Consider the following 24,657-nt stretch of genomic DNA (forward strand, 5'->3'; position numbering starts at 1 on the left):
GCCCCTCACCTCTCTTTACAGCGGCTCGTGTCCGCCGGGGGGGCGGCCGCGGAAACAGATCAGGACATGCACCTGATGTCACATTTCACCTGACGTCACTGGACACGAATAAATGGACACTTATAGCATTTATGGAATGAGCTGAGGCATCAGAAAGATCCAGAAAAGAGTTTTCCAAAAAAAAAAAAAAATTCAAATTAACTTGGAAATTGTGTCGTTTACTGTATTTTGATCACATTTGTGGACCCAGGAAGGATGATCATGCTGACCATGACACTCCAGTATTTCTCAAATTCGATATTGATTGATAGATATATAATCGTTGAATCACACATTTTAAGCTGCAATTTATTTATATTAAAGTTTCAAATCTGTACAGTTTACCTGGTGGTAGTAGCCTAGTGGGTAACACACTCGTCTATGAACCAGAAGACCCAGGTTCAAATCCCACTTACTACCATTGTGTCCCTAAGCAAGACACTTAACCCTGAGTGTCTCCAGGGGGGGACTGTCCCTGTCACTACTGATTGTAAGTCGCTCTGGATAAGGCAGTCTGATAAATGGCATAAATGTAAATGTAAAATAAATGTTATAACCCATTTACATTTGCACTGGCTGAAAAGTTCCAGAAATGTACTAGTTTTGATGTGAGGAGCGTTCATCAAATACAAGACCGGAAACAACTTTATTACACTTTTTTTTTTGTTATCTTGGCTAATGACCCCTTTTCTCATTTCTGATGAAGTAACAAACGGTCAGGTGAAGATCAAGTACCCAAACCCAGGGGTTCTGCACGCAGTTTTCTGTACCTTTTTGTGGTTTGAATGGACCCCGGCGCCCATTGTTCCGTTGGGGTGATTATCTTGTCCTGGAGACTCGTTTTTGATTGGGTATTAGTGCAGAAGAGGGCGATTAGGTGTACTAATAGAACGGTTTTTTGGGGGTGGTCTTTTTGAGTCGTGGGGAGAGGCCCGTGAGAGACGTGTCTTATTACAGACGAACGGCGCTCTATCTGCGCTCGGCCATCTGCCGGGCCGGCAACTCTTTGTCCTGAGTGGACAGCCAAAAAGATGTGTGTTTTAATTAGAGCAGGCTGTAATTATACTCTATATTACAATAATGACAGAGACTGAGCGCTCGAGTGGATCTTCTCGTCGTTCCGAAAAGAGATAATATTTAATTACAATGTGAGGATTATTTTTAAATAAAATATTAATTTTACACCCACATTATTACCGTTTGTTTGTAGGCATTTTATTAGATACGGCAGGTTTCGCACCCGATGTGATGTGGTGGAGGGCCGGAACGTGACGTGATGGCTCCATCCACCTTAGTGAGTGTCACTGAGGACGATTGTCCCTTTGCTGCCATGTTGAGGGATGCGGACCCAGCAAGTGTGGAGATGGTGACCACGACACTCGTACTTGACAGTTTCCTCCAGAACTGTGGGAGAGATGTACTCCTTTCTTCAATAATTCAGTAGAATCCCACGGTTTATGCTGGATCCCCTAATAATGAAGTTCCAGGTGTGCGTGGCTGGAATTGGAATTGTATGTAATATTGTAAAGATTGACATTTTTTGGTATAGAAAGAAAGCAGTTCTAGTTACAGCGCGTTCGGAGAATGACCGTTCTCCGCTAGTTCCCTCCGGCGAGCGCGTGTAAAATTATAGGCTTGTTCTCGGCAGCCCGGCACTGAGAGCCCCGTTAAGAGGCGCTAATTAATTTATTAGAGCCTAATGAGAGCCTGATCTCCGGGCCCCTATCTCAAACAGTCAGCCCCGCCTGCGGCCCCGGGCTCGCGTGTACAGAGCCGATAAGCCTCCGCCGAGCACGTGCTCCTCCACGCCGAACGAGCCGCGCTCAGAGGGACACCGTCGGTCAGCGCCGGGCGGGGTCCGGCGTCCACGAGGGTCTCTTTCACGCTTTCATGTTTATATTTTATTCCGGCTCAGGAACTTTCCTTCTATATAAAAAAAAAAACAAAAAATGTGAAGTGATTGTCACTTGTGCACACAGTGAAATTTGTCCTCTGCATTTAACCCATCACCCTGAGTGAGCAGTGGGCAGCCATGACAGGCGCCCGGGGAGCAGTGTGTGGGGACGGTGCTTTACGGGGCCACTTCCTTAACCGCTAGGTTACGTACGTTAGTTCAAAAATACCAATTATAGGTTCTGACGTCACAAGTGACAATTTTTGAGCACCAGAACAAAACGTTTTTTTTTTTTTATGGGCTCCGGCCTGGCCGCCTGTTCTGATTGGCTGCGTGGTTCTTCCCTCCCAGGTTTCCCAGCGACGGCGTACGGTCCGGTGGCGGCGGCGGCGGTGGCGGCGGCGGCGCGAGGCTCAGGTAGGGCGGCCCGCGGACGAGGCGGATACACGGCACAGAGCGCAGGGGCAGGTAAACGCTCAGGCGGGGTTCTGCGTGTCCGCCTCTACCTGCGCGTGCTGTCGTCTCTTCCTCTGTTCTGTCGGCGCCTCTGTCGCTTACGCACTCACCAGCCGCCTCCGCCTCACACACACACACACACACACACACACACACTGAGAGAGGGAGAGAAAGAAGAGGGGGACGGGGGTCAGGGAGTAAAACGCTTCTTTTTGTTTGTGTGTAACGTGTCCGCGGCTACGGTTTCGCTCCCAACATCACGCCCTCGGCTCCGTGTTTTTCTGGCGGAGCTCATTGATTTGAGATTCTGATGAATTAATCTATCGAGCTGACTCCGCCCCTTCAGCCGCGGGCCCTGAGTAACAGGCTGTGAGGCTGAAACTGACGTGTGGCCTTTCGCCGTCTGTGTGTGTGTGTGTGTGTGTGTGTGTGTGTTAAAAAATGTCTAATTGGCTCAGTTGGAAACTGTGTGACCTGAGTGTTTTGGATGTGTCACACCATGCTGTCTGTTCACAGCTACACACACACACACACACACACAGAGTACATCCTCTGCCCCGCCCCCGCTGCATACAGACAGCTGTCCGCCCTCAGCGCGCTTCCTCCGGAGCCGTAAAAGTGACGCAGCAAACGCCGCGGGTCTCGATAATGCGCTCACACTTTTCCTCGCAGTGAGACCAGGATAATGCGATGACACCCGCCCGGCAGAAATGCCACGCCCCAGCCAACCCACCCTTACAGCATGCATATTACACTAACTATACGTAACTCGTTGCTTCTGCATTGAATAAATTAAACACTGGTGCTGAATTGACTAGATTTGAACATCCAAATTAACCCTTCGTTGTATTACTATAGGTCGGGTTGTGGGTCAAAGGTCAACCAGGCTCTCTGCTCTTTTTGACTTTTTATTTGTATATAAAAACTATATCAATGTGAGATGCAAGTAAAGCATTGCAGTAAAGGCATGGCATTGGTTCGAGAGCTCTGCCCCCTGCTCACTTTTTTTTACATTCGTGTAGAAACAAATACAGATTTACGAGCAATTAAAAATCTCTGCATCGCTTGTGGGTTTAGAGGGTCAGATGGTGTGTAAAATGTGTCTGTTTAGTCTTTCTGGAGCCTGATCCAGCATCCCCAGAGCCGTGCGGGCGCGTGTGTGTGTGTGTGTGTGTCTCGGACAGAAGGGAGGCCATCGAGATGGAGCGGTGGCATTTAACGATGACCTTTTCTCTGAAGCCTCATAATCTATTACTCCCCGGCCCGGCGCGGCTTGCCGTTTGAATTGTGGCGTCCCCGCTGCGCGTATATTTACCCGCGCGCTCAGATTCGGGAGATGCTCGGAGGCGACCGGAGATTGAAGTGCAAAGTCACCCAGGGCTGTCACTGACCAAATAAAGACGAAACGGAGGCCGCGCTGTGGAGAAGGTGTCCTTAAGAAACTAAATGCCTGCTGCTTTGGAACACGGTGGGAGGTGGGTTCTGCAAAAACTTCCTAGCCAGTGACCCTGCTGCAAATAGCATCCAGTAGGATTAATAATTCATATATTATAATATAGCAGGGCCGAAATTGTGTCCAGTAGGGGCACTTCAGCAGAATAGAGGGCCAGGGTTAAGTCAGCATTGTTGTGAGAGAAAATATGCAGTGGTCCACCCATTTAGAAGCAGCGCTGATCCTTTTTGCGGGAAAATGAAATACCTCCCCAATCCACAAGGCGGCGGTAGCGAACGTTTCTTCATTCAGGAAAAGGACATATCGCGGAAGTTTTTTGCTTGTCTGTTAATGTCCTTACTCCACGTTTCCACTCCAATTCCGAGGCCGAGTTTCGATTGACACTGAATTGGAAGAAGAGGCAGGACGCAGCGGTGTGAGACGCACCAAGCCGACAGATACCGCCTCCGTCACGGTGCCTGAGAATACAACCTGGTGATGGTGGGGATTTTAAATCAGCCCCATGCCTGTCTTTTCCCTCTCTTAGTTTCCCCCGGTTGACGTTTGGTTTGGACCGCTCCATTTATCTGCGTTATGTGTGTAGTGGAAGTAGAATGGAAGGAGCATTTACAACAAGGTGCAGTGGTGGCCTAGCGGGTAGGGAAGTGGACTGTACACGGAAGGTTGCGGGTTCGAATCCCGAACCACCGGGGTGCCACTGAGGTCCCCACACGCTGCTCACCAAGGGTGATGCTTAAATACAGAGGACACAAATTACACCGTGTCACCGTGTGCTGTGCTGCACACAATTACAATCACTTCACTTTCAGTTTCACTTTTATGTGCAATAAGGTTTTATGGTGACTTTTAAAAAAGAATCAATTTATAATTCATTGATGCCACAAGGATTGCACCTAATTTCATTGTACCTGTTACAATGACAGTAAAGATATTGTATTCTTCTATTCTGTTCTAAATAACGAGGATTCTGTTGCCACGTGAAATGGTCTGTGAGACACGTTCGCCATCGCCAATCTTATCTTATACCAGCGTTTGATAAACGTGGCAGCATTGGCGTGGGTAATTGTGTTAGATCATTTACAATTGGAGCCGCATAGCATTGATGTCCCAGACTAGCAGCTGTAATGAAAGTGAAAGTGAAGTGATTGTCATTGTGATACACAGCACAGCACACGGTGCACACAACGAAATGTGTCCTCTGTATTTATCCATCACCCTTGGTGAGGGAAGGTGCTTTGCTCAATGGCACCTCAGTGGCACCTCGGTGGATTAGAACCGGCGACCTTCTGATTACGCTTGCCCCAAAGGCTACCACTTGCCACCACTTGGGGGTCCAAGCATCGCATCGCAACAGTGTATTAAACTCCTGTTCAGATGGGCATATGATATAATCTCATCTGCACATTATTAACATTTTACATTTGATGTGAACACATATGATTATTAACATTAATTCAGTTCTTGTAAAACCTACATTTTAAACACTGGGGTCATATGCTCCACAGTGCTAATAGCTGAATTTGTTCAAATTGTGTTACCTAAAATTTTACTACCTGTAACCAGATAACATTCTTTATGGCGGATCCACCTCCAGTCAAGGTACTTTGCCACGGTGAGACAGTTTTTTTTTTGTGCTGTCTGCATATATCATTTTTTCCCAGGGACCTGTAAGGTATTTAGTGTATTTTTTTTACACTGCATGTGAAGTCTGAGGGGGTTCATTAGTGTACCGTTATCTACCGTAGTTTGGTTGTGGACCTCCAGGCCTGCGGGGGGCGACGTATGCAGTCATTTCTCTGTTGTTTCTCTTTCACTTGGCTCTGGGGCCTAGAGGAGCGAACACATTTCAGTCTGAAACATACGGTGCTGCGCAACTCCTCCTCTTCCTCCCCTCCTCAGCTTTCTCATTTGAGCGCCCTCCGCTGGAAGGTTTGTTTAATTGCAATTCCTAAATGTGCTATTTTCCATCTGCCATTGCTTTTATTATCCTGATTTTATTTAATTTGGGAAATCAGTCACTCAAGCAATTTGCTTTTACACATTTTCATGTGTAGTTTTGGCCTACTTTCTGTTATTTCTATGTTTCTGTGTTTTACTTTTTTACTTCTGTGTACGTTCCTTATTTCCCGTGTTCCCGCCCCAGCCTGGATGTTGACTGACTCGACTGCATGTGTAGAGTAGTTGCTCGCGGTAGCAGATGAATGTGAAGTAGCTGGAGCTTTTATGTGTCACTAGTTTCCTGTCTGACGGCTCCGGGTCTGTCTCATCCGTGCCGCCGTCTGATGTGTCTTCGTGTACGACAGAACTGCCGGTTTCTCTGAAGGTTGAGAGGACAAAAGGATACCTCCACATCAGACTCTTCGTTCTGCTTCTCCTTTTTAAATATTTATTTCCGCGATCCACGACTTGCTTGTGTTGAAGAGCTGAATAGTGGACGGGCGCGAGGCTGGAGGTTCGACTTTCGATTCGACTCCAATCTAATTTGCGAGGCTGAAACGAAACGGCCCTTTTTGTGGCCGAGACAGAATTCCTGTTTTATTTTTTATTTATTTATTCTTTTTTTTTTTTTAAGGAAAACGTGAGTGTGAAAAGTTTCACCGCCTGGCAGCTGACCGCCTGCAGCGATCCGGCCAGAAACGCTCTCCATGTTTCAAAGAAGCACCAGTGGAGCCTGTAATGATGCGGTTCCAGCCCAGCAAACACACACACACACACACTCACACACACACACACACACACACACACACACCTTGGGATGACCAAGCCAGAGCTGGACTCTGTCACCTACACATATTCCTCCAAACACACACAGTCACGACATTCAAGCTCACATGTTTGCACATGTGTATACACACAGACACAAAACTCACAATTCACAAACATTTACACACACACACACACACACACATATTAACATTTGCATATATTTGCACAGAGTACTTACACACACACGCGCACACACACGCACCGAATTGTGGCGCAGCGGGCATGTGTAGCCGGCGCGTACGCCGCCGCTGATGGACAGGGCCGTCTTGCAGCTGAGCCCCGCCGAGCGAAGCGGCGCGCTGCAGGTGCAAACTAGGCCACTGCCGCCCCTCTCGGCCCCTCCCCCCTGCCGCCGTCCGTCCCGCCGATGACACCCGGCAGCGGTGGCTGGAAATGTGAAACGCGCCTCGTGCACGTCTGTCGCCTCCCCGTGATGAAGACAGATGTGTTTTCCTCACCTCACTTTTCCTGTTTTTTTAGGGAATTTGTCCAGCGCTTACAGTTGCGTGTGTGTGTGTGTGTGTGTGTGTGTGTGTGCGATATAGCAGCGATCCGTCACTCTTCTCCGTATTATTAAATATGTGTCGTCAGCGCGGCTGTCGGGTGATTATTTCTGCAACTTGTTACCGGTCCAGAGGAGTAGAAGCGGATCTCCGCTCAGATTCAGATCAGGAAAACAGCCCGGGACGAGGCGAGAGATGAAGACATGCAGAGGGGGACAGCGGCGAGGGGGAGACGGAGAGAGAAAAAGAACGAAACGGGCAGACAGATGAGAGAGAGAGACAGACGGTGGGTGAGAGAGTGAGACGGGTGGAGATGTGCAGAGAGTGTGTGAATTAGAGAGAGAAAATGTCACCAAGAGAGATGCAGACAGATATTTTGAAGTGTGTGTGTGAGTGTGTGTGTGATCACGAGACAGAGTGATATGAAGATAGTATGTGAGTGGCAGAGAGAGAGAGACAGGAATAAAGAGAGTGTATGAGTCAGAGACACACATATATAAACGTTGTGTGTGTGTGTGTGTGTGTGTGTGAGACAGAGAGAGAAATCAACAGAAATGAATTAGAGTGTGTGTGATTTAGAGCGATAGACAGATGTGAAGACTGTGTACTCTGTTGTTTGGGGAAACAGACATATGAAGTGTGTGCGTTTGTGTGTGTGTGCGTGTTTGTGTGCGTCTGTGTGTGTGTGCGTGTGTGTTTGTCTGTGTGCATGTCTGTGTGTGTGTGTGTGTGTGTGTGTGTGTGCATGTCTGTGTGTGTGTGCGTGTGTGTGTCTGTGTTTATGTGTGTGTGTCTGTCTGTGCGTGTTTGTCTGTGTGTTTCTCTCTGTGTGTGTGTGCGCGTGTGTGTGTGCGTGTCTGTGTGTCTGGGTGTGTGTGTGCGTGTTTGTCTGTGTGTGTGTGTGTGCGTGTGTGAGTGCGCGCGTGTGTGTGTGTTTGTCTGTGTTTTTGCGTGTGCATGTGTTTGTCTGTGTGTGTGCGCGTGTGCGTGTTTGTCTGTGTGTGTGCGTGTGTGAGTGCGCGTGTGTGTGTTTGTGTGTGTGTGTGCGTGTGTGTGCGTGTTTGTCTGTGTGTGTGTGTGTGCGCGTGTGTGTGTGTGCGTGTTTGTCTGTGTGTGTGTGTGTGCGTGTTTGAGTGCGCGTGTGTGTGTTTGTCTGTGTGTGTGTGTGTGCGTGTGTGTGTGTGTGTGTGTGCGTGTTTGTCTGTGTGTGTGTGTGTGCGTGTGTGTGTGTGTGTGCGTGTTTGTCTGTGCGTGTTTGTGTGTGTGTGTGCGCGTGTGTGTGTGTGCGTGTTTGTCTGTGTGTGTGTGTGTGCGTGTTTGAGTGCGCGTGTGTGTGTTTGTCTGTGTGTGTGTGCGTGTGTGTGTGTGTGTGCGTGTTTGTCTGTGCGTGTTTGTCTGTGTGTGTGTGTGTGTGTGTGTGTGTGTGTGTTTGTCTGTGTGTGTGCGTGTCTGTGTGTGTGCGAGTGCGCGTGTGTATGTGTGCGCGTGTGTGTGTGCGTGTGTATGTGTGCGCGTGTGTGTGTGCGTGTGTGTGTGAGTGCGCGTGTGTATGTGTGCGCGTGTGTGTGTGCGTGTGTTTGTCTGTGTGTGTGTGTGTGTGCGTGTGTGTGTGTGTGTGCGTGTTTGTCTGTGCGTGTTTGTCTGTGTGTGTGCGCGTGTGTGTGTGTTTGTCTGTGTGTGTGCGTGTCTGTGTGTGTGTGTGTGTGTGTGTGAGTGTGGAGAGCTGATAGGAGGTGAGATTGGTAAATGGAGTGCTGCGCGCTGCTGTCTGTGGCTCGCTGCTTTTAGAAGATGACAGTACCGCCGCGCCGCGCCGCGCTGTAATGTATTTACCGCCGCAGCCGTCCTGTCTGAGCCGCTGATTGTGTGAAATGTTATTTCCGAGGTTGCCGCCGGTCCTCCAAGGGCTCTGAAAGCGGCGGGAACCCTCCGCGTGGAAATGTCAGCTTTTCCTCTCACCTCCTTTGTGCCGAGCCTGTGGTTAAAAAGGCCGCTTTTTTTTTTTTTTTTTTTTTTGCTTACATCAACACACACATTCAGTTCCCGTTCTGCGGTGGAACGTGGCGGCGTGGAACCCGCGTCCGGCCTGGGGACCTCGGATGTAAACCGTGTCCAGGCCCTGCCTGCAAAACGCCGCTCCTTCGCTGCCAGTTTTATTTTTATGGACCCACTCGTTTCTTTCTTCCATGTTTCTAATGTGCGTTTTCCACAGTGCATTAAAAACCATGAACTTTGACCCGAGGGGTCAAACTCGTATTCACAGATTGCCATTAAAGGCCAGTTGTAACTGTACGATGGCGTAATTTAATTAATATGGGATCATAAACATATAATACGTGTAGGGAAGCGGTGGCCTGGCGGTTAAGGAAGCGGCCCCGTAATCAGAAGGTTGCCGGTTCGAATCCCGATCCGCCAAGGTGCCACCGTCCCCACACGCTGCTCCCCAGGCGCCTGTCATGGCCGCCCACCGCTCACCAAAGGTGAGGGTTAAATACAGAGGACACGTTTCACCGTGTCACCGTGCGCTGTGCTGCAGTGTTTCACCATGACAATCACTTCACTTCCACTTTTTCATGTGTAACATTGTAGGATATATTTTTATATACTTATTCAAGTTTAAAATATTAGCTATTTATTTGCATAAAATATGTGTTAGCACTTTGCTCTGTGTTATTATATCATTTATTATTTATGTTAGAATATTTTTTTTGACAAGAGGGGGCTAAATTTCAAAAGGTTGAGGAAGTCGGGCAAGGCTCCTCCCCCTTTTAAACTTTATTCATAACAACATAATTAAAGTTAATTTTCTGGATGTCAGAAATCAGTACACACCAGCGTTGCCAGACGTACAATGATCATATTTGTAGCATATTTTCACGCTCTGTACGATGTACGTTCAATAACTCCAAAAATTCCATAACGTGCGATTAATTTACTCCGTTACACAAAGTAGACGAGGGACGTTACAGGAAGCACGAAGAGTAACGGCGCCGTCAGACTTACAGGAATGAATGGGAGAAGGACCCCGGTTTTACTGTTCGGTGTAGGGACTCGTCCTGAGGCGGTTTTTACAAACGTTCTGTAGGTAAAATTATCATGGGTGGTAGTAGCCTAGTGGGTAACACACTCACCTATGAACCAGAAGACCCAGGTTCAAACCCCACTTACTACCATTGTGTCCCTGAGCAGGACACTTAACCCTGAGTGTCTCCAGGGGGGGGGCTGTCCCTGTACCTACTGATTGTAAGTCGCTCTGGACAAGGGTGTCTGGTAAAATGATCATATGCACAGTGTACGGTGAAATGTGTCACTGAATAATTTTATGTTGCTGGTACGATTCTTGGACATCTAGGGTCTGGCAACCCTGGTCCACACCGTGGCGTCCTGGGCGGGTAGTTAGTTCCTCCTCTCCAACGTTCAGGTTCTACAGAGCACTTCATTACGTGATGTGACGTCAGTGAACACACGCCCCATGTGCTACACTTGACGGGGGACGGGGGACGGGGGATCTTTGTTCCAGTTCTGGAGCACTCAGCCTCCTGATGAAATTATCCTGATGCTGGGATGAACGTATCTGATAAATGGGGATTAATCAGAAAAGTAGACCCCCGCCGGGACTAGGACTCCGTCCCCGCAGCAGATCGTTGCCGCGATGCCGCTACCCTGATTGATGAAGGGTTTCGTAAACGCGCGGTTATTAACGAGGGCCCCGCGGGCCCCCCGGCGCGCGCCTGATATCCGGCCGGGCCCGCTGTCGAACACGGCGCGTCTATTTGCCGCTTTTGTCCGGGGGAGACGCTTATTTCCAGCCCCTCTCTGGCCAGCAGGCGAATGCGGCGGCGCGGGCGCGGCGTAGGGCCCGGCCCCGGCATTAGGCCGCGGAATTGCGCCCGGCCCGTCGTCACCTTTACATCCCGAGCTCTAAGTGAACCTGACACAGTCAATTACGCGAACACACGGGCCCCGCACGCGGCGGCGCCGCCGACTCGAGAGGAACACGATCCGAGGCCCCGAGGCGCGCCGGCGCCACGCGGGGCGCCGCGGTTTGATGTGTCGGTGGCCCCGCGGGGGGGGGGAGAAGCGATGAGATGGGGCCGACGCGCGGAATGAAAGAGCCTCTCCTCCCGAGCCCCGGCCCCCGCCCGGCTCATCCCTGCGGTTCGGGATCGGCGTCGCCGCGGTAACGGGCGGTCAGCATCCGTCCCGACCCCCCCCGCCCTGCTGCTCTCCTGAACGCACATCAAAGGCCCTTCAGCCGCTTATTTATTGTTTCTGTTCGTCGCTCCGATTGGCGGAGAGGGCGTGCGAGACGGTGCGGGGGACCCCGAGTGTCCTTCAGCGTCCCAGCGTCCCCGGGGCCTGCAGATGGGGGCTGTAATGGCGCAGCTGGAGTGGACGGCCCCTCGTCAGGAGGGTCTGGGTGGGCTGCATCTGGTGCAGATGTTTGTCATTCATGGCAGGCACACCTGGAAACACACACACACACACTCACACACACACACACACACACACACACACACACACACACGCCACGTCTCGTCGGGTTTATTGGCCGCGCTCATCTAGCCGTCACAGAGAGAAGGGAATGAAAAATGGAGTCGTCTGACTGTACAGCCGCCGCACACGGCGCCGATTCATCACCATCACGCCACCATCCGTCTTATTACCAAACATCACCGGCGCCCTGTCAGAACCGTCCTCATCACATGACCGCTGTCAGTGTAAACAGACGACTGCACATCCGCCCGCCTCGCTGCGCCACCCGGCTTACAACCGGCGACCTTTCGCATTCCTGACACGCGCCAGGATGCAAAAAATACCGCGGCTTTTACATTCACCGTTTACGGCATTTACCAGACGGCCTTAATCAGAATGACTTGCAGTCGGTAGTGATGGGGACAGTCCCCCCCTAAAGTAAAGTGAATAATAAAGTGAAGTGATTGTCACATGTGATACACAGCAGCACAGCACACGGTGCACACAGTGAAATTTGTCCTCTGCATTTAACCCATCACCCTGAGTGAGCAGTGGGCGGCCATGACAGGCGCCCGGGGAGCAGTGTGTGGGGACGATGACTTGCTCAGTGGCACCTCAGTGGCACCTTGGAAGATCGGTATTCAACATTCTGATTACGGGGCCGCTTCCTTAACCGCTAGGCCACCCCAGAAACTCTCAATGAGAGTAACAGGTAAGGATTAACCTTACTGAAGATCCTGGAGACACTCAGGGTTTGGTGTCCTGCTCAGGGACACGGTGGTAGTAAGTGGGGTTTGAACCCGGGACGAGTGTATTTATACGTACATGCGTCCGTTTACGTCTTCGTTTACTCGCCTGGCTGCCGTAATAGTTCAAAGAGCGTTAAACCTCCACGCTTCCATAATCCGATTCTTTAAAGTAAAGTAAAGTGAAGTGATTGTCACATGTGTTACACAGCAGCACAGCACACGGTGCACACAGTGAAATGTGTCCTCTGTATTTAACCATCACCCTGAGTGAGCAGTGGGCGGCCATAACAGGCGCCCGGGGAGCAGTGTGTGGGGACGGTGACTTGCTCAGTGGCACCTTGGCGGATCGGGATTCGAACCGGCAACCTTCTGATTATGGGGCCGCTTCCTTAACCGCTCGGCCACCACCGCCCCATCGAGAACATCGGGGGGACATGAGACCTGAGGTGAGCATCAGGGAGCGGCGCTCTCGGGAAAGCCGAATTTAGCCGTCGACCGGGGTCAGGGAGTCCACTTGCCGATTCGCACCCTCTGCGCCGTCATTATGTCCCCTGCCGGTGAGAGGCGAGGCGAGGCCCCGACGAGGACAGCGATCGCCGGCGCCGAGGGCCTCGTTTTCCACGCCGGCGCGAACAAAGCCTCCAGGTGTGTGTGCCGCGCGTGTGTTAATGCTGCGTTTTGGGTTTTTTTTCCGCGGGAGGTGGTCGGTAGCGATTGTACCGCGGGACTCGCGCCATTATGATGGATCGCAGGCGAGGGACGCGCAGACAATGGGGCCGCCGCCTCCCCTCACCGGTGATGGAGGAGGGCGCCGCAAGGCCTCGCGTTGCAGGAAGATCTCCATTTGTTTGCTGCTAAAGATCTAATTAGGAAGATGAGAGGAAGCGGAACAGGACGGGAGCCCGGCTAATTAGGAGGACAGGTCCATGATCACTTTGAACGTTGAGGACTGTTGGCTTCTACCAGAAGAATTGGAGGGTTAAAGTGGAATAAAAGACCAGGGGTTTTTGTGGGGTTCTTCTTTTTTCTTCCTTTCTTTCTTTCTGCACCCTCTTCCATTTCCATGTGGGGTCGATTTCAGTCCTGCACCTCGTCCCCAACAAAGATTCATGGACTGGCTCCATCGTCCATTATCTTGCAGTCTGCCGGTATTGTACCCTGCATGTCCTCGGTTAAGCAGGACTGTGAGATCCCGTCTCCATCGGTTTCTCATCCTCTGGACGTGCTGTGACTGTGTAGTTAATGAATAGTATTGCAAAAAAATTATAATCAATACACAGCATGATTTCAAATAAGCATTATTTGATATGATTATTAAAAATCAAGCAAACCTTATAGTGGCATTTGAATGTCTGTAGCTGGATATGATGAGTGATGGAACTTTAAAAAAGACGAATGTAACTTTTAGCAGAATAACCCCTCAATAAATGAATAGACAGTAACTAAAGACAGTAAAGTGTGAAGTTATTTTGCACTTCATAAAACGAGTCACACTTACCATGCAGTGGTGGCCTAGCGGTTAAGGAGGCGGCCCCGTAATCAGAAGGTTGCCGGTTCAAATCCCGACTGTCATGGCCGCCCACTGCTCACACAGGGTGATGCAGAGGACACATTTCACTGTGTGCACCGTGTGCTGTGCTGCTGTGTATCACAAGAGGCAATCACTTCACTTTAAAAAAAACTTGATCTACAAGTGCATAGTCCTGCTCAGGGTCGGTATGCTGTGTGGGGACTCAACCCGGGTGGGGCTCCCACACACACACACACACACACACACACACTTACAGACAATTCAGAGTCGTAAACTCCGCCCACACAAGGTCCCAGCCGGGATTCAGACTCGCATGTTTGGACGTGTGAACCTACACGACGTATCTGGTTTACCTTATTTTTCGATCTCTGAAATGAAATTGCGCCGCAGTTATGACGTATTAATGTATTCGTTTTAAAGAGGCTCTGGTTTGCTGTAGAAAGAAGGTAGATTTCAAATCTCTGGATGTAACACAGTATTATTCTTGCATAGAGTCGTTCCAATTCTATTAATAAATGTGGAAGTTGTTCCAGGAAGACTTGCACCCCTGAGGGTCAACTTGCTTCATTTATTATGCAAATGAGACTGGATTTGACTTTCTTTTTTTCTTTCTAGACTTCCTCTCGTCTGCATGGTTGCACCCTGACAGTCGTGTAGTTATTATTCAGCTCGTAATCAAATTCTGAACATTTGTTGATCTCTGAAGTGTTCTCATGGTGGAAAAAAAAAAAAAATCATCATGACTGTCATTCTCGGGATGAGGAGTTGATGTTTGCAGGAGACGCTCCAGCCGCCGCCCGTCCCGAGTCGTGTTCCACCGTCACCTTCTGCTGGGGGCCGCGGTTGACATCAGTGCACCAATCGACAGGGAGAAAGTGTAAAACTGGCAGTGGGTCAGGATAGAAATCGAAAACGCTCCATGCTGTTCCATAAAAAGACATCTGAAGCACACTTAAAAAGCAGAAACATGCTTTTAGGGGCAGTGGCCTAGCGGTTAAGGAAGCGGCCCCGTAATCAGAAGGTTTCCGGTTCAAATCCCGATCCGGCAAGGTGCCACTGAGGTGCCACCGTCCCCACACACTGCTCCCCGGGCGCCTGTCATGGCTGCCCACTGCTCACTCAGGGTGATGGGTTAAATGCAGAGGACACATTTCACTGTGTGCACCGTGTGCTGTGCTGCTGTGTATCACATGTGACAATCACTTCACTTTTACTTTAACTTTTTGGTTTGGTCAGGAGGACGCTCACTGGTCAACAGGTTAATCCGAGATCAGGACTAGTAACGCTTGTATTGTCTTCATTAGTTTGACCGTCCCTGTGACGGGTTCCCGGAGAACCACGATTGTCCGTACCCCGAGTCAATCGGGGGTCAAGAAATGGCAAGGAAGTTTTTTGGAGCACAGTCTGGGGTCAGGGCGTGGTTTCCCTCGCCCCCTCTCTCCTCCTCCGGTCGGATCTGTCTGGAGGTGAGAAGATAACAGGGCCTCCACGAGAGGGTAATTAATGAGCCGCGCCGGAGAGGGCTTATCTCTCCGTCCGGCACACGGAACCGCAGGGTCCCCCGTCCTCCCTCCGTCCTCCCTCCGTCCTCTCATTCCTCCTGTTTTTGCTTTTTATTCACTTGCTTGCACCTCGGATCCCTTGAAATTAATTAGTAAGGAAAACAGCGCGAGGAGAGGGGGGGACGCGGAACGCGGAGTATTCCTCCAGGCCTTCGCGCGCAGAAGCGTCTATCGGCCCGTGATGTAGGACGGGGACGTCGGAGGACGTCAGGATAACGAGCTGGAAGTCGTTTGGGACTAATTGTCGGAGTCGATGCGCCGCAGATAAACACGCTCGGCATGTGTGTGTTTTCCTGAAGCGTCTTTAACGTGTCACACCTTCCCCCCAGAACGGCTGCGGGTTCGCACGCTGACTTGCTGCCATCTTCTCTGCTAGTTTATATTGAAGGAGCATCATGGGAAAGTCGCCTCTGCCAGATGGCCGTGACGATCCGAAAACACATACGGCAGGAGGAAAACTGACCCCGACGAGCCCCGCCCTCGGTGGGCGTGTCCCTGAGCAAGACACTTAACCCCGAGTGTCTCCAGGGGGGACTGTCCCTGTAACTACTGATTGTAAGGCGGTCTGGATTAGGGCGTCTGGTAAATGCTGTAAATGTAAATGTAAACAAAGGCTGGTAGTAGCCTAGCGGGTAACACACTCGCCTATGAACCAGAAGAGCCAGGTTCAAATCCCACTTACTACCATCGTGTCCCTGAGCAAGACATTTAACCCTGAGTGTCTCCAGGGGGGGACTGTCCCTGTAACTACTGGGTGGTAGTAGCCTAGCGGGTAACACACTCGCCTGTGAACCAGAAGACCCAGATTCAAACCCCACTTACTACCATTGTGTCCCCGAGCAAGACACTTAACCCTGATTATCCCCAGGGGGGACTGTCCCTGTAACTACTGATTGTAATGCGCTGTGGATGAGGGCCACTTGTGTGTAAATGTGTTTTTTATGTGTAATATGTTTTTTGTTGTTGGCTATATAGAATATACACGTCCAGGATATGTAGGTATTTATATTTGTATTAACGTTTCCTTTCTCTGTTGCCACGTTCACACCTGGTCAGTTCGGAGAAGCAGGTCAGGACGAGGACAAAAAATGTCCCCAGACTGGAGAAGTGCAGCGTCTTGCGTTTACTTACCTAAAAATAAGCACAGGCCCCAGGTCAGGTGACCCTGTGCAGACAGACGTGGGCAGGTGGGCCGACAGACATACAGGCATCATGTGCTGGTATCTGGATAGACGGAGGCGCTGGTTTTCACACGACTGATTAAACTGCCTGTTTGATAAAATGCTTCTGTAACCTTTTTACAAGACAACATATAAATGCAAGAGTAAAAAAAAAAAGTAAAAATACAAATAAAACAAATGATGTAGCCCCACCCCCCTCCCTCCCCTATCACTGTCATCTCCCAGGATACCCCGATTACGGGTTCTATTCCTCGCCCAGCGACCTGAGGGGCCCGGCCTTCTCCTTTGCGGACTATGGCTCCCTGGGCCCCCAGGGGCCCCAGATGCTGCCCAGCGATCATGCCCCCTCCGCCAGCCACTCCCCCCAGCAGCAGCAGCACCTGCACAGCCCGGATCAGTTTAAGAGCCCAGGTGTGTACCCCACCGCCGCCTCCGAGCTCCATTACCTTTTCAGTTCATCATGAAAGCCGTGGGTGGGGAGGGGAGGGAGGGATGAAGGAGGAGAGGGGGCTGATGGGACGCGGCGAAAAGGGACGCCTCGCGCGCGCCAGAGGGATGCTTGGAATGCGGTGCATGCTCTACATCACACAAGACCATCTCTGCTCCATGACCTCTGCATCGTGCCCGCGTCTTACACCACGCCATGTATATGTCCACGTGTCCCCCGAGCGCGCCGCGGCCGATTACGTCTTAACAAGCACGGTGCATTCTGGGGCAGGCGTGTACATATATATGCATATTTATTAACCTGCACACTGCACCGGGGTGAAGCCAGGAACCCTCCAAACCTCGTGAATGTGTTCTTTTTTTTATTATTGGAATTGTAGTTCCGTGTAGATCCTTCCCTCCGTCCTCATACGGAGCAGCCGTTTTATGTTTAATATTATTTTAGTCCGAAAAAAATGTGCATTTAACATTTGCCAAACACTGCGCCTTATGAATAATCTAAAAGAAACGTGGCCATAAATGCAGACACGTTCGTACCGTTTTTATTCGTCTGCCTCAGTTCCGGACAGTTTCTGAGGTGAGAAGCGAAGGGAGATGTGCAGAATAATGCAATGAAATTATGCAGATGGAGTTGCACAATTGACGCAACAACGTTGCTGGGGCATGAAAGCGTTTTTAGCGGCAGAGCCTCCGGGACGGATCCCCGCGGTGAACAGACATGACGAACCCGCGCCGGCAGGAGGCGTGACTTCCCTCCCCGCGGCCGGATTTGGGCCGGTTCTGCAGAGTGCGGTGATAAGTGGGTGTCGTTGCCGCGCCCGGAATTAGCCGCGTCGGCGTCTCTATTTTCTGGAGGTGAGGAGCCGCCACCGATTCAGCACCTCCTCCCCGTCCGGCCGCGTCGAGACAGACGAAGCGGTGATGTGTTTATTCATAGCTCAACATCCGGTTGCTCGAGAGTTTCCCTGATCTTCCCCGCTCTCCGCGGCCTGTGTGTGTGTGTGTGTGTGTGTGTGTGTGTGTGTGTGTGTTTTTCAGGCCTCGTGAGAATCTGAGCCGAGCGCATTAATAGACTTCCCTTCCAATGAATACGGGAGTGACGTGAAGGCCTGGGGGCCGCAGCAGAGCCCGATTTAATATTCCTTTATTAATGGGGAGCGTCGGTGAGGACGAGCACCGGGGGGCGCGGGGGTCTGTGGGTCCACCTGCATTTGTCTCCGGTTTGTGTCTGTTGCCGTTCGTTCACCCGTGCATTCGGTGAATGGCGAGGTCGGGGAGGGTCACCTGGCTGTGGCGGGCCCGGAACCGGCGCCGGCCCTCCTCCCCCTCGCTGCTTCGCTTTTAATTGCCGCCATCAGCGCTCTGGGATGTTTCTTCTAAATATAGCACCCGCCCTCCTTCCCAGAATTCCTCTTCCTTAAGCACCCCAGCAAGGTCGCGCGGCGGCAGGCACACGTGACCCAGGACGCGGGCGGGTGGATCGGCGTCATATATTCGGGGACGGAGGACCGGCAGGTGTTGATTAGACGGGGGCTGCTGTGGTCCAGTCCCCCGCGTGCTTCCGGAAGTGGGGGGGACCGGAGCGTGGGCGTACAGGGAATTGATGATGATGAAGGCTGTCTTCTGCCTTCTCTGCCTCCTCTACCTTCCGAGAACATTCCGGAACGAATCCGGAACGACCCGGCTGCTCTGTTCTAGTTTGCATGGAACCTGAATGCTGAGAGAAGCAGCAAACTGTCGATTCTGCACGTGTGTCTCTAAGAAGAAACATCTGAAATTGTGCACCGTAGTCGTATGCTAGTGCATCTAAAAAAACAGGATTATTTGTTTTAATAATTTAGTCAACATTTCTATACGTTCTATTCATTAAATGCAACATGAAATCAAATTATTCTAATAATACCTGAAAAATCTTTGTTTGTACACTCAGTACTTGATTGGGGTTGAAGGATATTTCAATAAAACTTTTTTTTAACATTTTTTTTTACCATATTTAAATTTTTTTGAGATGCAGTTGCATATGTGTGTGTACGTTTGCGTGCATGTGTGCCTACAGGCTCTGAGAACCTCATTCTGATCATGGATTTCTGATCATCAATTGGCTCAATAATTGGTTTTAATTAGACATATGCTGCAGTGGAGGAATGATCAGGGTTTTTGGGAATAGTTTCAGACGGAGCCTGTCAGGATGTGTGTCCACGTTTTAATTTTGCCCTCATGTCCCCCGTCTCTTATGTCCCTCTCTCAGTTCTGAACAGCTACCCTGGTTCCCCCGCGGGCAGCAACCCCCCACGACCCGGCGGCTTCCCCGGCGCCAACAGCCCCGGGCCCGTCACCGACCTGTACGGCCCGGCCAGCCAGGACTCTGGAGTGGGGAACTACATCAGCGCCGCCAGCCCGCAGCCTGGCTCCGGCTTCGGCCACAGCATCGCCGTAAGTGTGTCCGGATCGCTCCGCCTCGTCCCCCGTCCCCGTCCCCGCTGCTGAGAATCACGCCAATAACGGCGCGAGCAGACGGAGAATCCGGGGCTAATTAAGTAACCCCTTCGAATGGACAAAGAATTCCCGGCATTCTGGGAGGAATTCGCCGCCGGAACGTGAAGAGGCGCCCGGGACGTCTCCGTTTTCGTCCCCTTTTGTTCAGGTGACGGACAGAGGAGTTCAGTGGTCCTTTCATTTTTCCAAACCGAGCAGGTTCCGACTTTGACAATGGCCTTCAGATTTCTTCGGTGCCGATGCCCTGAAAGGTCCGTGTACCCATGGTGCACTGCCGCCCCGGTGCAGGAATTCGTGCCCATTATCCCGTTTTGTTTTTAAACCTCCTGGCAGTTTGTTGATGGCATTCGGGCGACGGCAGAACGGGTCGGGGGGGTGGCGCCGTGTCCTCGGGGGGCTGATAAGTGCCACGAGGCGAATCACAGCCTATTGTGAGGACCGCGGTTCTCTCTGACCCCCCCGACCGCTCCCGGAACCACAAAAGGCGAGAAGAAAAGGCCTTTTGTGTCTCCAGAAACTGTCTCCAGAAAGACAGGAGGAGCGCCGACCCGCGAGAACGACCGTTGCCGTAAAATAGCGGCACTTTTAAAGAATCCCAAACCCAATTAAAGCTGCGCGTTCCGCCTCCCGCCAAACACCACATCCCGCAGACTGCCTCGCCCCTCCCGGCATCGGTGCCGCGCTCTGCGCTCGAACTGAGATTTGGAGTTTGTGGAAGACGTTCCTGCCGGCATGGATGTGAATCGGGTGCCATTTTTTACGTTTCAGTAGTGGCAGAGGCGCCAAACTAAAACGAGGCGGCCTAATTTACACCAGAAGTCCAAATGTGTGCGGTTCTGTACTGCACAAGCGCACAATCACGATTATTGAGTTCGAAATTCGATCGGACGAGGACCACTTCACTTTCAATTTCATTCTGATAATGAAATGCTAAACAACGGAGGGTTCTTAATTCTTCTTTACCGCAACAGTCACGCGGACTGTGGGGGAAGCACCGGCTCCCCGCCACGTTCCCGTTTCGCTGTCACTCAGTCCCAATAACTGATCGCGATCTCTGGATTCCGGCCGGAGGTGTTTGTTATTCAGTCCTCCTCGGCGGGGAACGTGTCGGAAATGTCAGCTCAAATGAGACGCGGGCGGCTTCTCAGCCCGCCGCGGCGTGTCCCATTGTGTCGCCGCGCGGCACGGGGAAATTCCCAAAAGGATCAGGAACGAGCCGTGATTGATTCCGCCCGGATCACCGACCTGCATTCGCATTCATGCCGCCAGTCGTCCGGGTGAATAAACGATACTGACAAGCGGCGGATAATTTGTATTCTGTTTGAAATGCATACTGACACGAGGACTAACTGTGCACTTTTAGGGCCCGCTGATTGCGACCGCTTTTACAAACGGATACCATTGAAACCTAACAGGTGGTTGGTTGCCATCTCTTTTGAGGTATCTACCGTACCAGCTTTTATAATCGCTCATTTTCACTCGTTTTTTTACTGTGCTTGTGTTCTCTCCCTCCCTGTTTATTCAGTGCTTCTAGCCTCCTCCCCCTCCCGAAAATGCCGAAAAAGTCTTTTAATGACCCTGAAGGGGACGTTTTGTCTCTTTCTGCCCTTTGAAAGCGTCATGAAAGGCTTTTTCTCATTTTTTTCATTAAAGGAATGAGCATGCGACTGTTGCATCACCCCTTCACCACCCCGACTCCAGATGTGGCGCCTTTGTTCGCTTTCGCAGCGCCCCCTAAACGGAGCCGCACCGCTGCTTTCTCCGACAGAAGGTTTTAGAATTTTACTCTCTTCCCGCGTTCTGGAGCCGCGAGAAGGCGGGGCCGGCGTTCGCTCCCTCTCCCCTGCCCCCGGGGCAGATCCCGAATCGATGCTGTTTGCCCGCCAGCCATACACACTCCCGGCTCCGCGCGGCACGGAACGTGTCAGGTACAATGAGGCCGAGGACCCCCCTCGACCGGGATTCTGGAGTTAAACCCGACAGGAATCGCCGAGTCCACTTCCGCCACATTCAGTGTGAGGGGAAATTGATTATTAATGCACCAATCTTTCCATTCCAAAGTGTTAAACATTCTGCGAGGCAGCAGATTTGTTGTTACAGGTATCTAGATATTTTTTTAGGTGCACAGCGTTCTATGAAAGTTTTTTGTATGCTGGCACCGGCCACTGAGGCGGACCGAGAATGAATTCTGTGCAGCCGGTACAGATCATGTACCGACATAGACAGTATAGCGGCACATAAGCTTCTTCGATGCATTTTATGAACGAACAGGTGCAGTGCCAGAGAAAAATATGAATTTCTTAAAAAAAAAAAAAAAAAAGGAATCAAATGAACATAGACATTTGAATTTTTTTAACCACTCAGCACTCATGGAAACATGATCCATCAAATGCATGTCGGAGAAAGCAGCGTTGGGATGCGGTTCCTGTTTATTCCACATTTCCCTATACATTAGACACACTTTTTGTGTTTCCTTACTGTATATGTGTGTGTGTGTGTGTGTGTGTGTGTGTGTGTGTGTGTGTGTGTGTGTGTGTGTGTGTGTGTGTGTGTGTGTGTGTGTGAATGGTGTAAAACCCTTGGCCTGTAGATGAAATCGCTCCGTTGCTCAATCAGTCCAAGGGGCATTTTCCATTTTTGGAGGAAAATCTTGATCGTCACATCCAGACAAAATAGCAATAAAAAGGTGCCCCCTGGGCTGATGGGCACAAATGGACTTTATGGCATGGTGTGTTTGTGTGTGTGTGTCTGTGTGTGTGTGTGTGTGTGTGTGTAGTATTTTGACATCTTTGTGTTTGCTTGCAGCAGACTTTGTCTGGAGGCCCAGGGAAGGCAGGGCGGAGTTTCTAGTGGGTTCTGTGTGCAGGTAACGCCATCCGACCACACCCACAGCACAGCATCAACCAGGAACAGACACCGAGATGGCACCACCCGAACACCAAACGACAAAAAAAATCAACAACAACAACAACAACAAAAAATTATCTGCTGAACTGTAACCTGAACCTGGAGTCCTGTCTGACCCATGCGACCCACTTCCTGTTTTAACCCTTGATGCATTTTTTTTTATTGGTGTTTTAATATATTCTGTTTGTGAAATGATTGATCTTAGCGCGAGAGAGAAAAGGCTCGACTGATTTTGTCTCTTTACATGAAGTATCAGCTCAACTCCGGCTCATCTCCTCTTTTGGTGACGATCCCGGTGACGATCTGAGCGCCAGGTGTCACTTTGCACATTGCAGGGCGGGACAGACATGAAAAAAGGCAAGAAAAGTGGCGACACGTTTTCAACTTGCGCGTCGAGTCTGGGTGGCTATCTGACCTTCGTAGCTTCGTTTTTTTTCTCCCGTTCTCGTAACGTCTTGTTAACCATACTAAACTATTTTGGGCAATAAGAGGACTACAATATTTTCACAGTCCTTTTTTTATAAGTGTCTTTTTCTGTTTGTCGGGAAGAAAAATAAATTTCCTTTTAATATTTTGTGAATTCATATATTTAAGAAAAAAAAAAAAAGGAGAGAAATACGTAACATGTAAATATTTTTCCTCTCACTGCATTTAACCGTTTCAGAAAGAGAAGCATATTTTTGTGATGGTCTGTCCTAAAGCCAGGTACTGTGCCAGGGCTCACATACCATTTGTAGCACAAAGGCCCCGCGGCGGCGAGGAGGAGGAGGAGGGTCCGATAGAAAACACTGTTCGCTTGCTCTGTAAATATACCAGCATACTGAGTAGATCGTACGTTCAGACGTGGCACAGCTTCAAACAGAACAATTATTTACTGGAGGAACGGAACCCAAAGCACACGTTCTGACTTTGTTCTGGTTACGACATGTGGATGTTTCCCTCTGAGTTTGTGTTCGTTCCCTCGTCGCCTCAACGTTCCAAGCGCTTCAGTCCGGCGCGGCATTTTAACAAAGGCAATATATCGACGTAGTGCGATTCTTTTTCCTTCAATAAAAACCGAGAAGATAACCGTTTTCTAACATTTACCTCAATTCTGTCCGTTGAGAACCAACTTTCCGATTTTGTTGGAGTGGCTGATGGGAAGTGAACTGATTGCACTGTGAGCTGTAGGGCGGGGTCTGACGTTTCACGCTTGCACACGCTGGGCGGTGGCCGTTGGCAATGCGTGTTTGTGTACCAGTGTGGGGGGGAGGGGGGGCGCGTGGTGCCACAGCGCCACCTAGAGGAACGCCAAACCGCCGCGATTGTAGCTGCTGCTCTCTCTGTACGTACGGCGGAAACTGGATTTGCTCAGACAGAGAAATGGCATTTAAAGATGCGCTTTACACAACTGAGAAAAGAAGTTATTTAATCATACACAGAGGAAAAAATGATTTATGTATATGCTGATGTTTATCTTTTCAGAAAAATATATAATGTTTATTTTTTTGGTTTTTAATGTTATTTTTTTTCCTTGTTACATTTCACTGAACAACCAGGTGAAATAAAGCTGGACTCTTTTCAGACACTATGGAGAAAATGGAATAATAATGGGCAGAAAAGACATTTATTTAATGGTTCACGCAAAATGTGATTTAAAATATATATACACGAAAAAAAGGAAAAAAAATATTTACTATACATATAATCCCTTGAAATATTTGATTTGAATGATGATATTAAATCTGGGGTTTTTATCGATTTGTTTGTGGTTGTTAATGATTATACTACTAATAATAATGCTAATAATAATACTATTATTCTGTACTGTACTCTTTATCATTTCAGTCTGTCTCCATTCCTCGTCGCCATGTATGATCTTTTGTTGCTCATTGTATCTCAGTAGTTCTAAAAAGATGAGAAGAAAAAAAAAACAAAAAAAAAAACACACACAAGCTGTAAGTGAGTGCTGTTTATGATGCCAGTGTAGTGGTTTTCATTCTTTCTCCTTCCCTCCCCTCTCCAGTAGCTAGCTGTAGATGTTACGTATTTAAGACCTAAGCTGTAGACGTAGTTCTTTTAGCCGACGTAGGACCTGTAAGAATAGAATCTCTTATTAACTAGCAGTTCGTCAACGCTGACACTTTATTATTATTTTTTTTTTGTTTCGAATTTGCATCGGTTTCTTTTTGTGTATCATATTTACTGTTTATTTTAA

The 24,657-nt window shown here is 49.8% G+C and overlaps 1 protein-coding gene across 13 annotated transcripts in view; it reads left to right on the forward strand.

Moving 5' to 3' along the window:
- Positions 1 to 24,418, forward strand: part of msi2b (musashi RNA-binding protein 2b) — a 163,911-nt gene extending 139,493 nt beyond the window's left edge. For 2 of the 13 annotated variants that reach the window (XM_029000062.1, XM_029000074.1), the window contains 2 exons: positions 2,285 to 2,401; positions 6,415 to 7,849. In XM_029000062.1, coding sequence (XP_028855895.1) covers positions 2,285 to 2,401; positions 6,415 to 6,860 — 563 coding nt within the window. In that variant the 3' untranslated portion in view covers positions 6,861 to 7,849. The other 11 variants (XM_029000064.1, XM_029000065.1, XM_029000070.1 and 8 more) reach the window with 11 other exon arrangements.
- Positions 24,419 to 24,657: the final 239 nt, after the last annotated feature.

This window comes from Denticeps clupeoides, chromosome 13 (genome assembly GCF_900700375.1).
Source record: "Denticeps clupeoides chromosome 13, fDenClu1.1, whole genome shotgun sequence".
NCBI classification, from domain to species: Eukaryota; Metazoa; Chordata; class Actinopteri; order Clupeiformes; family Denticipitidae; genus Denticeps; species Denticeps clupeoides.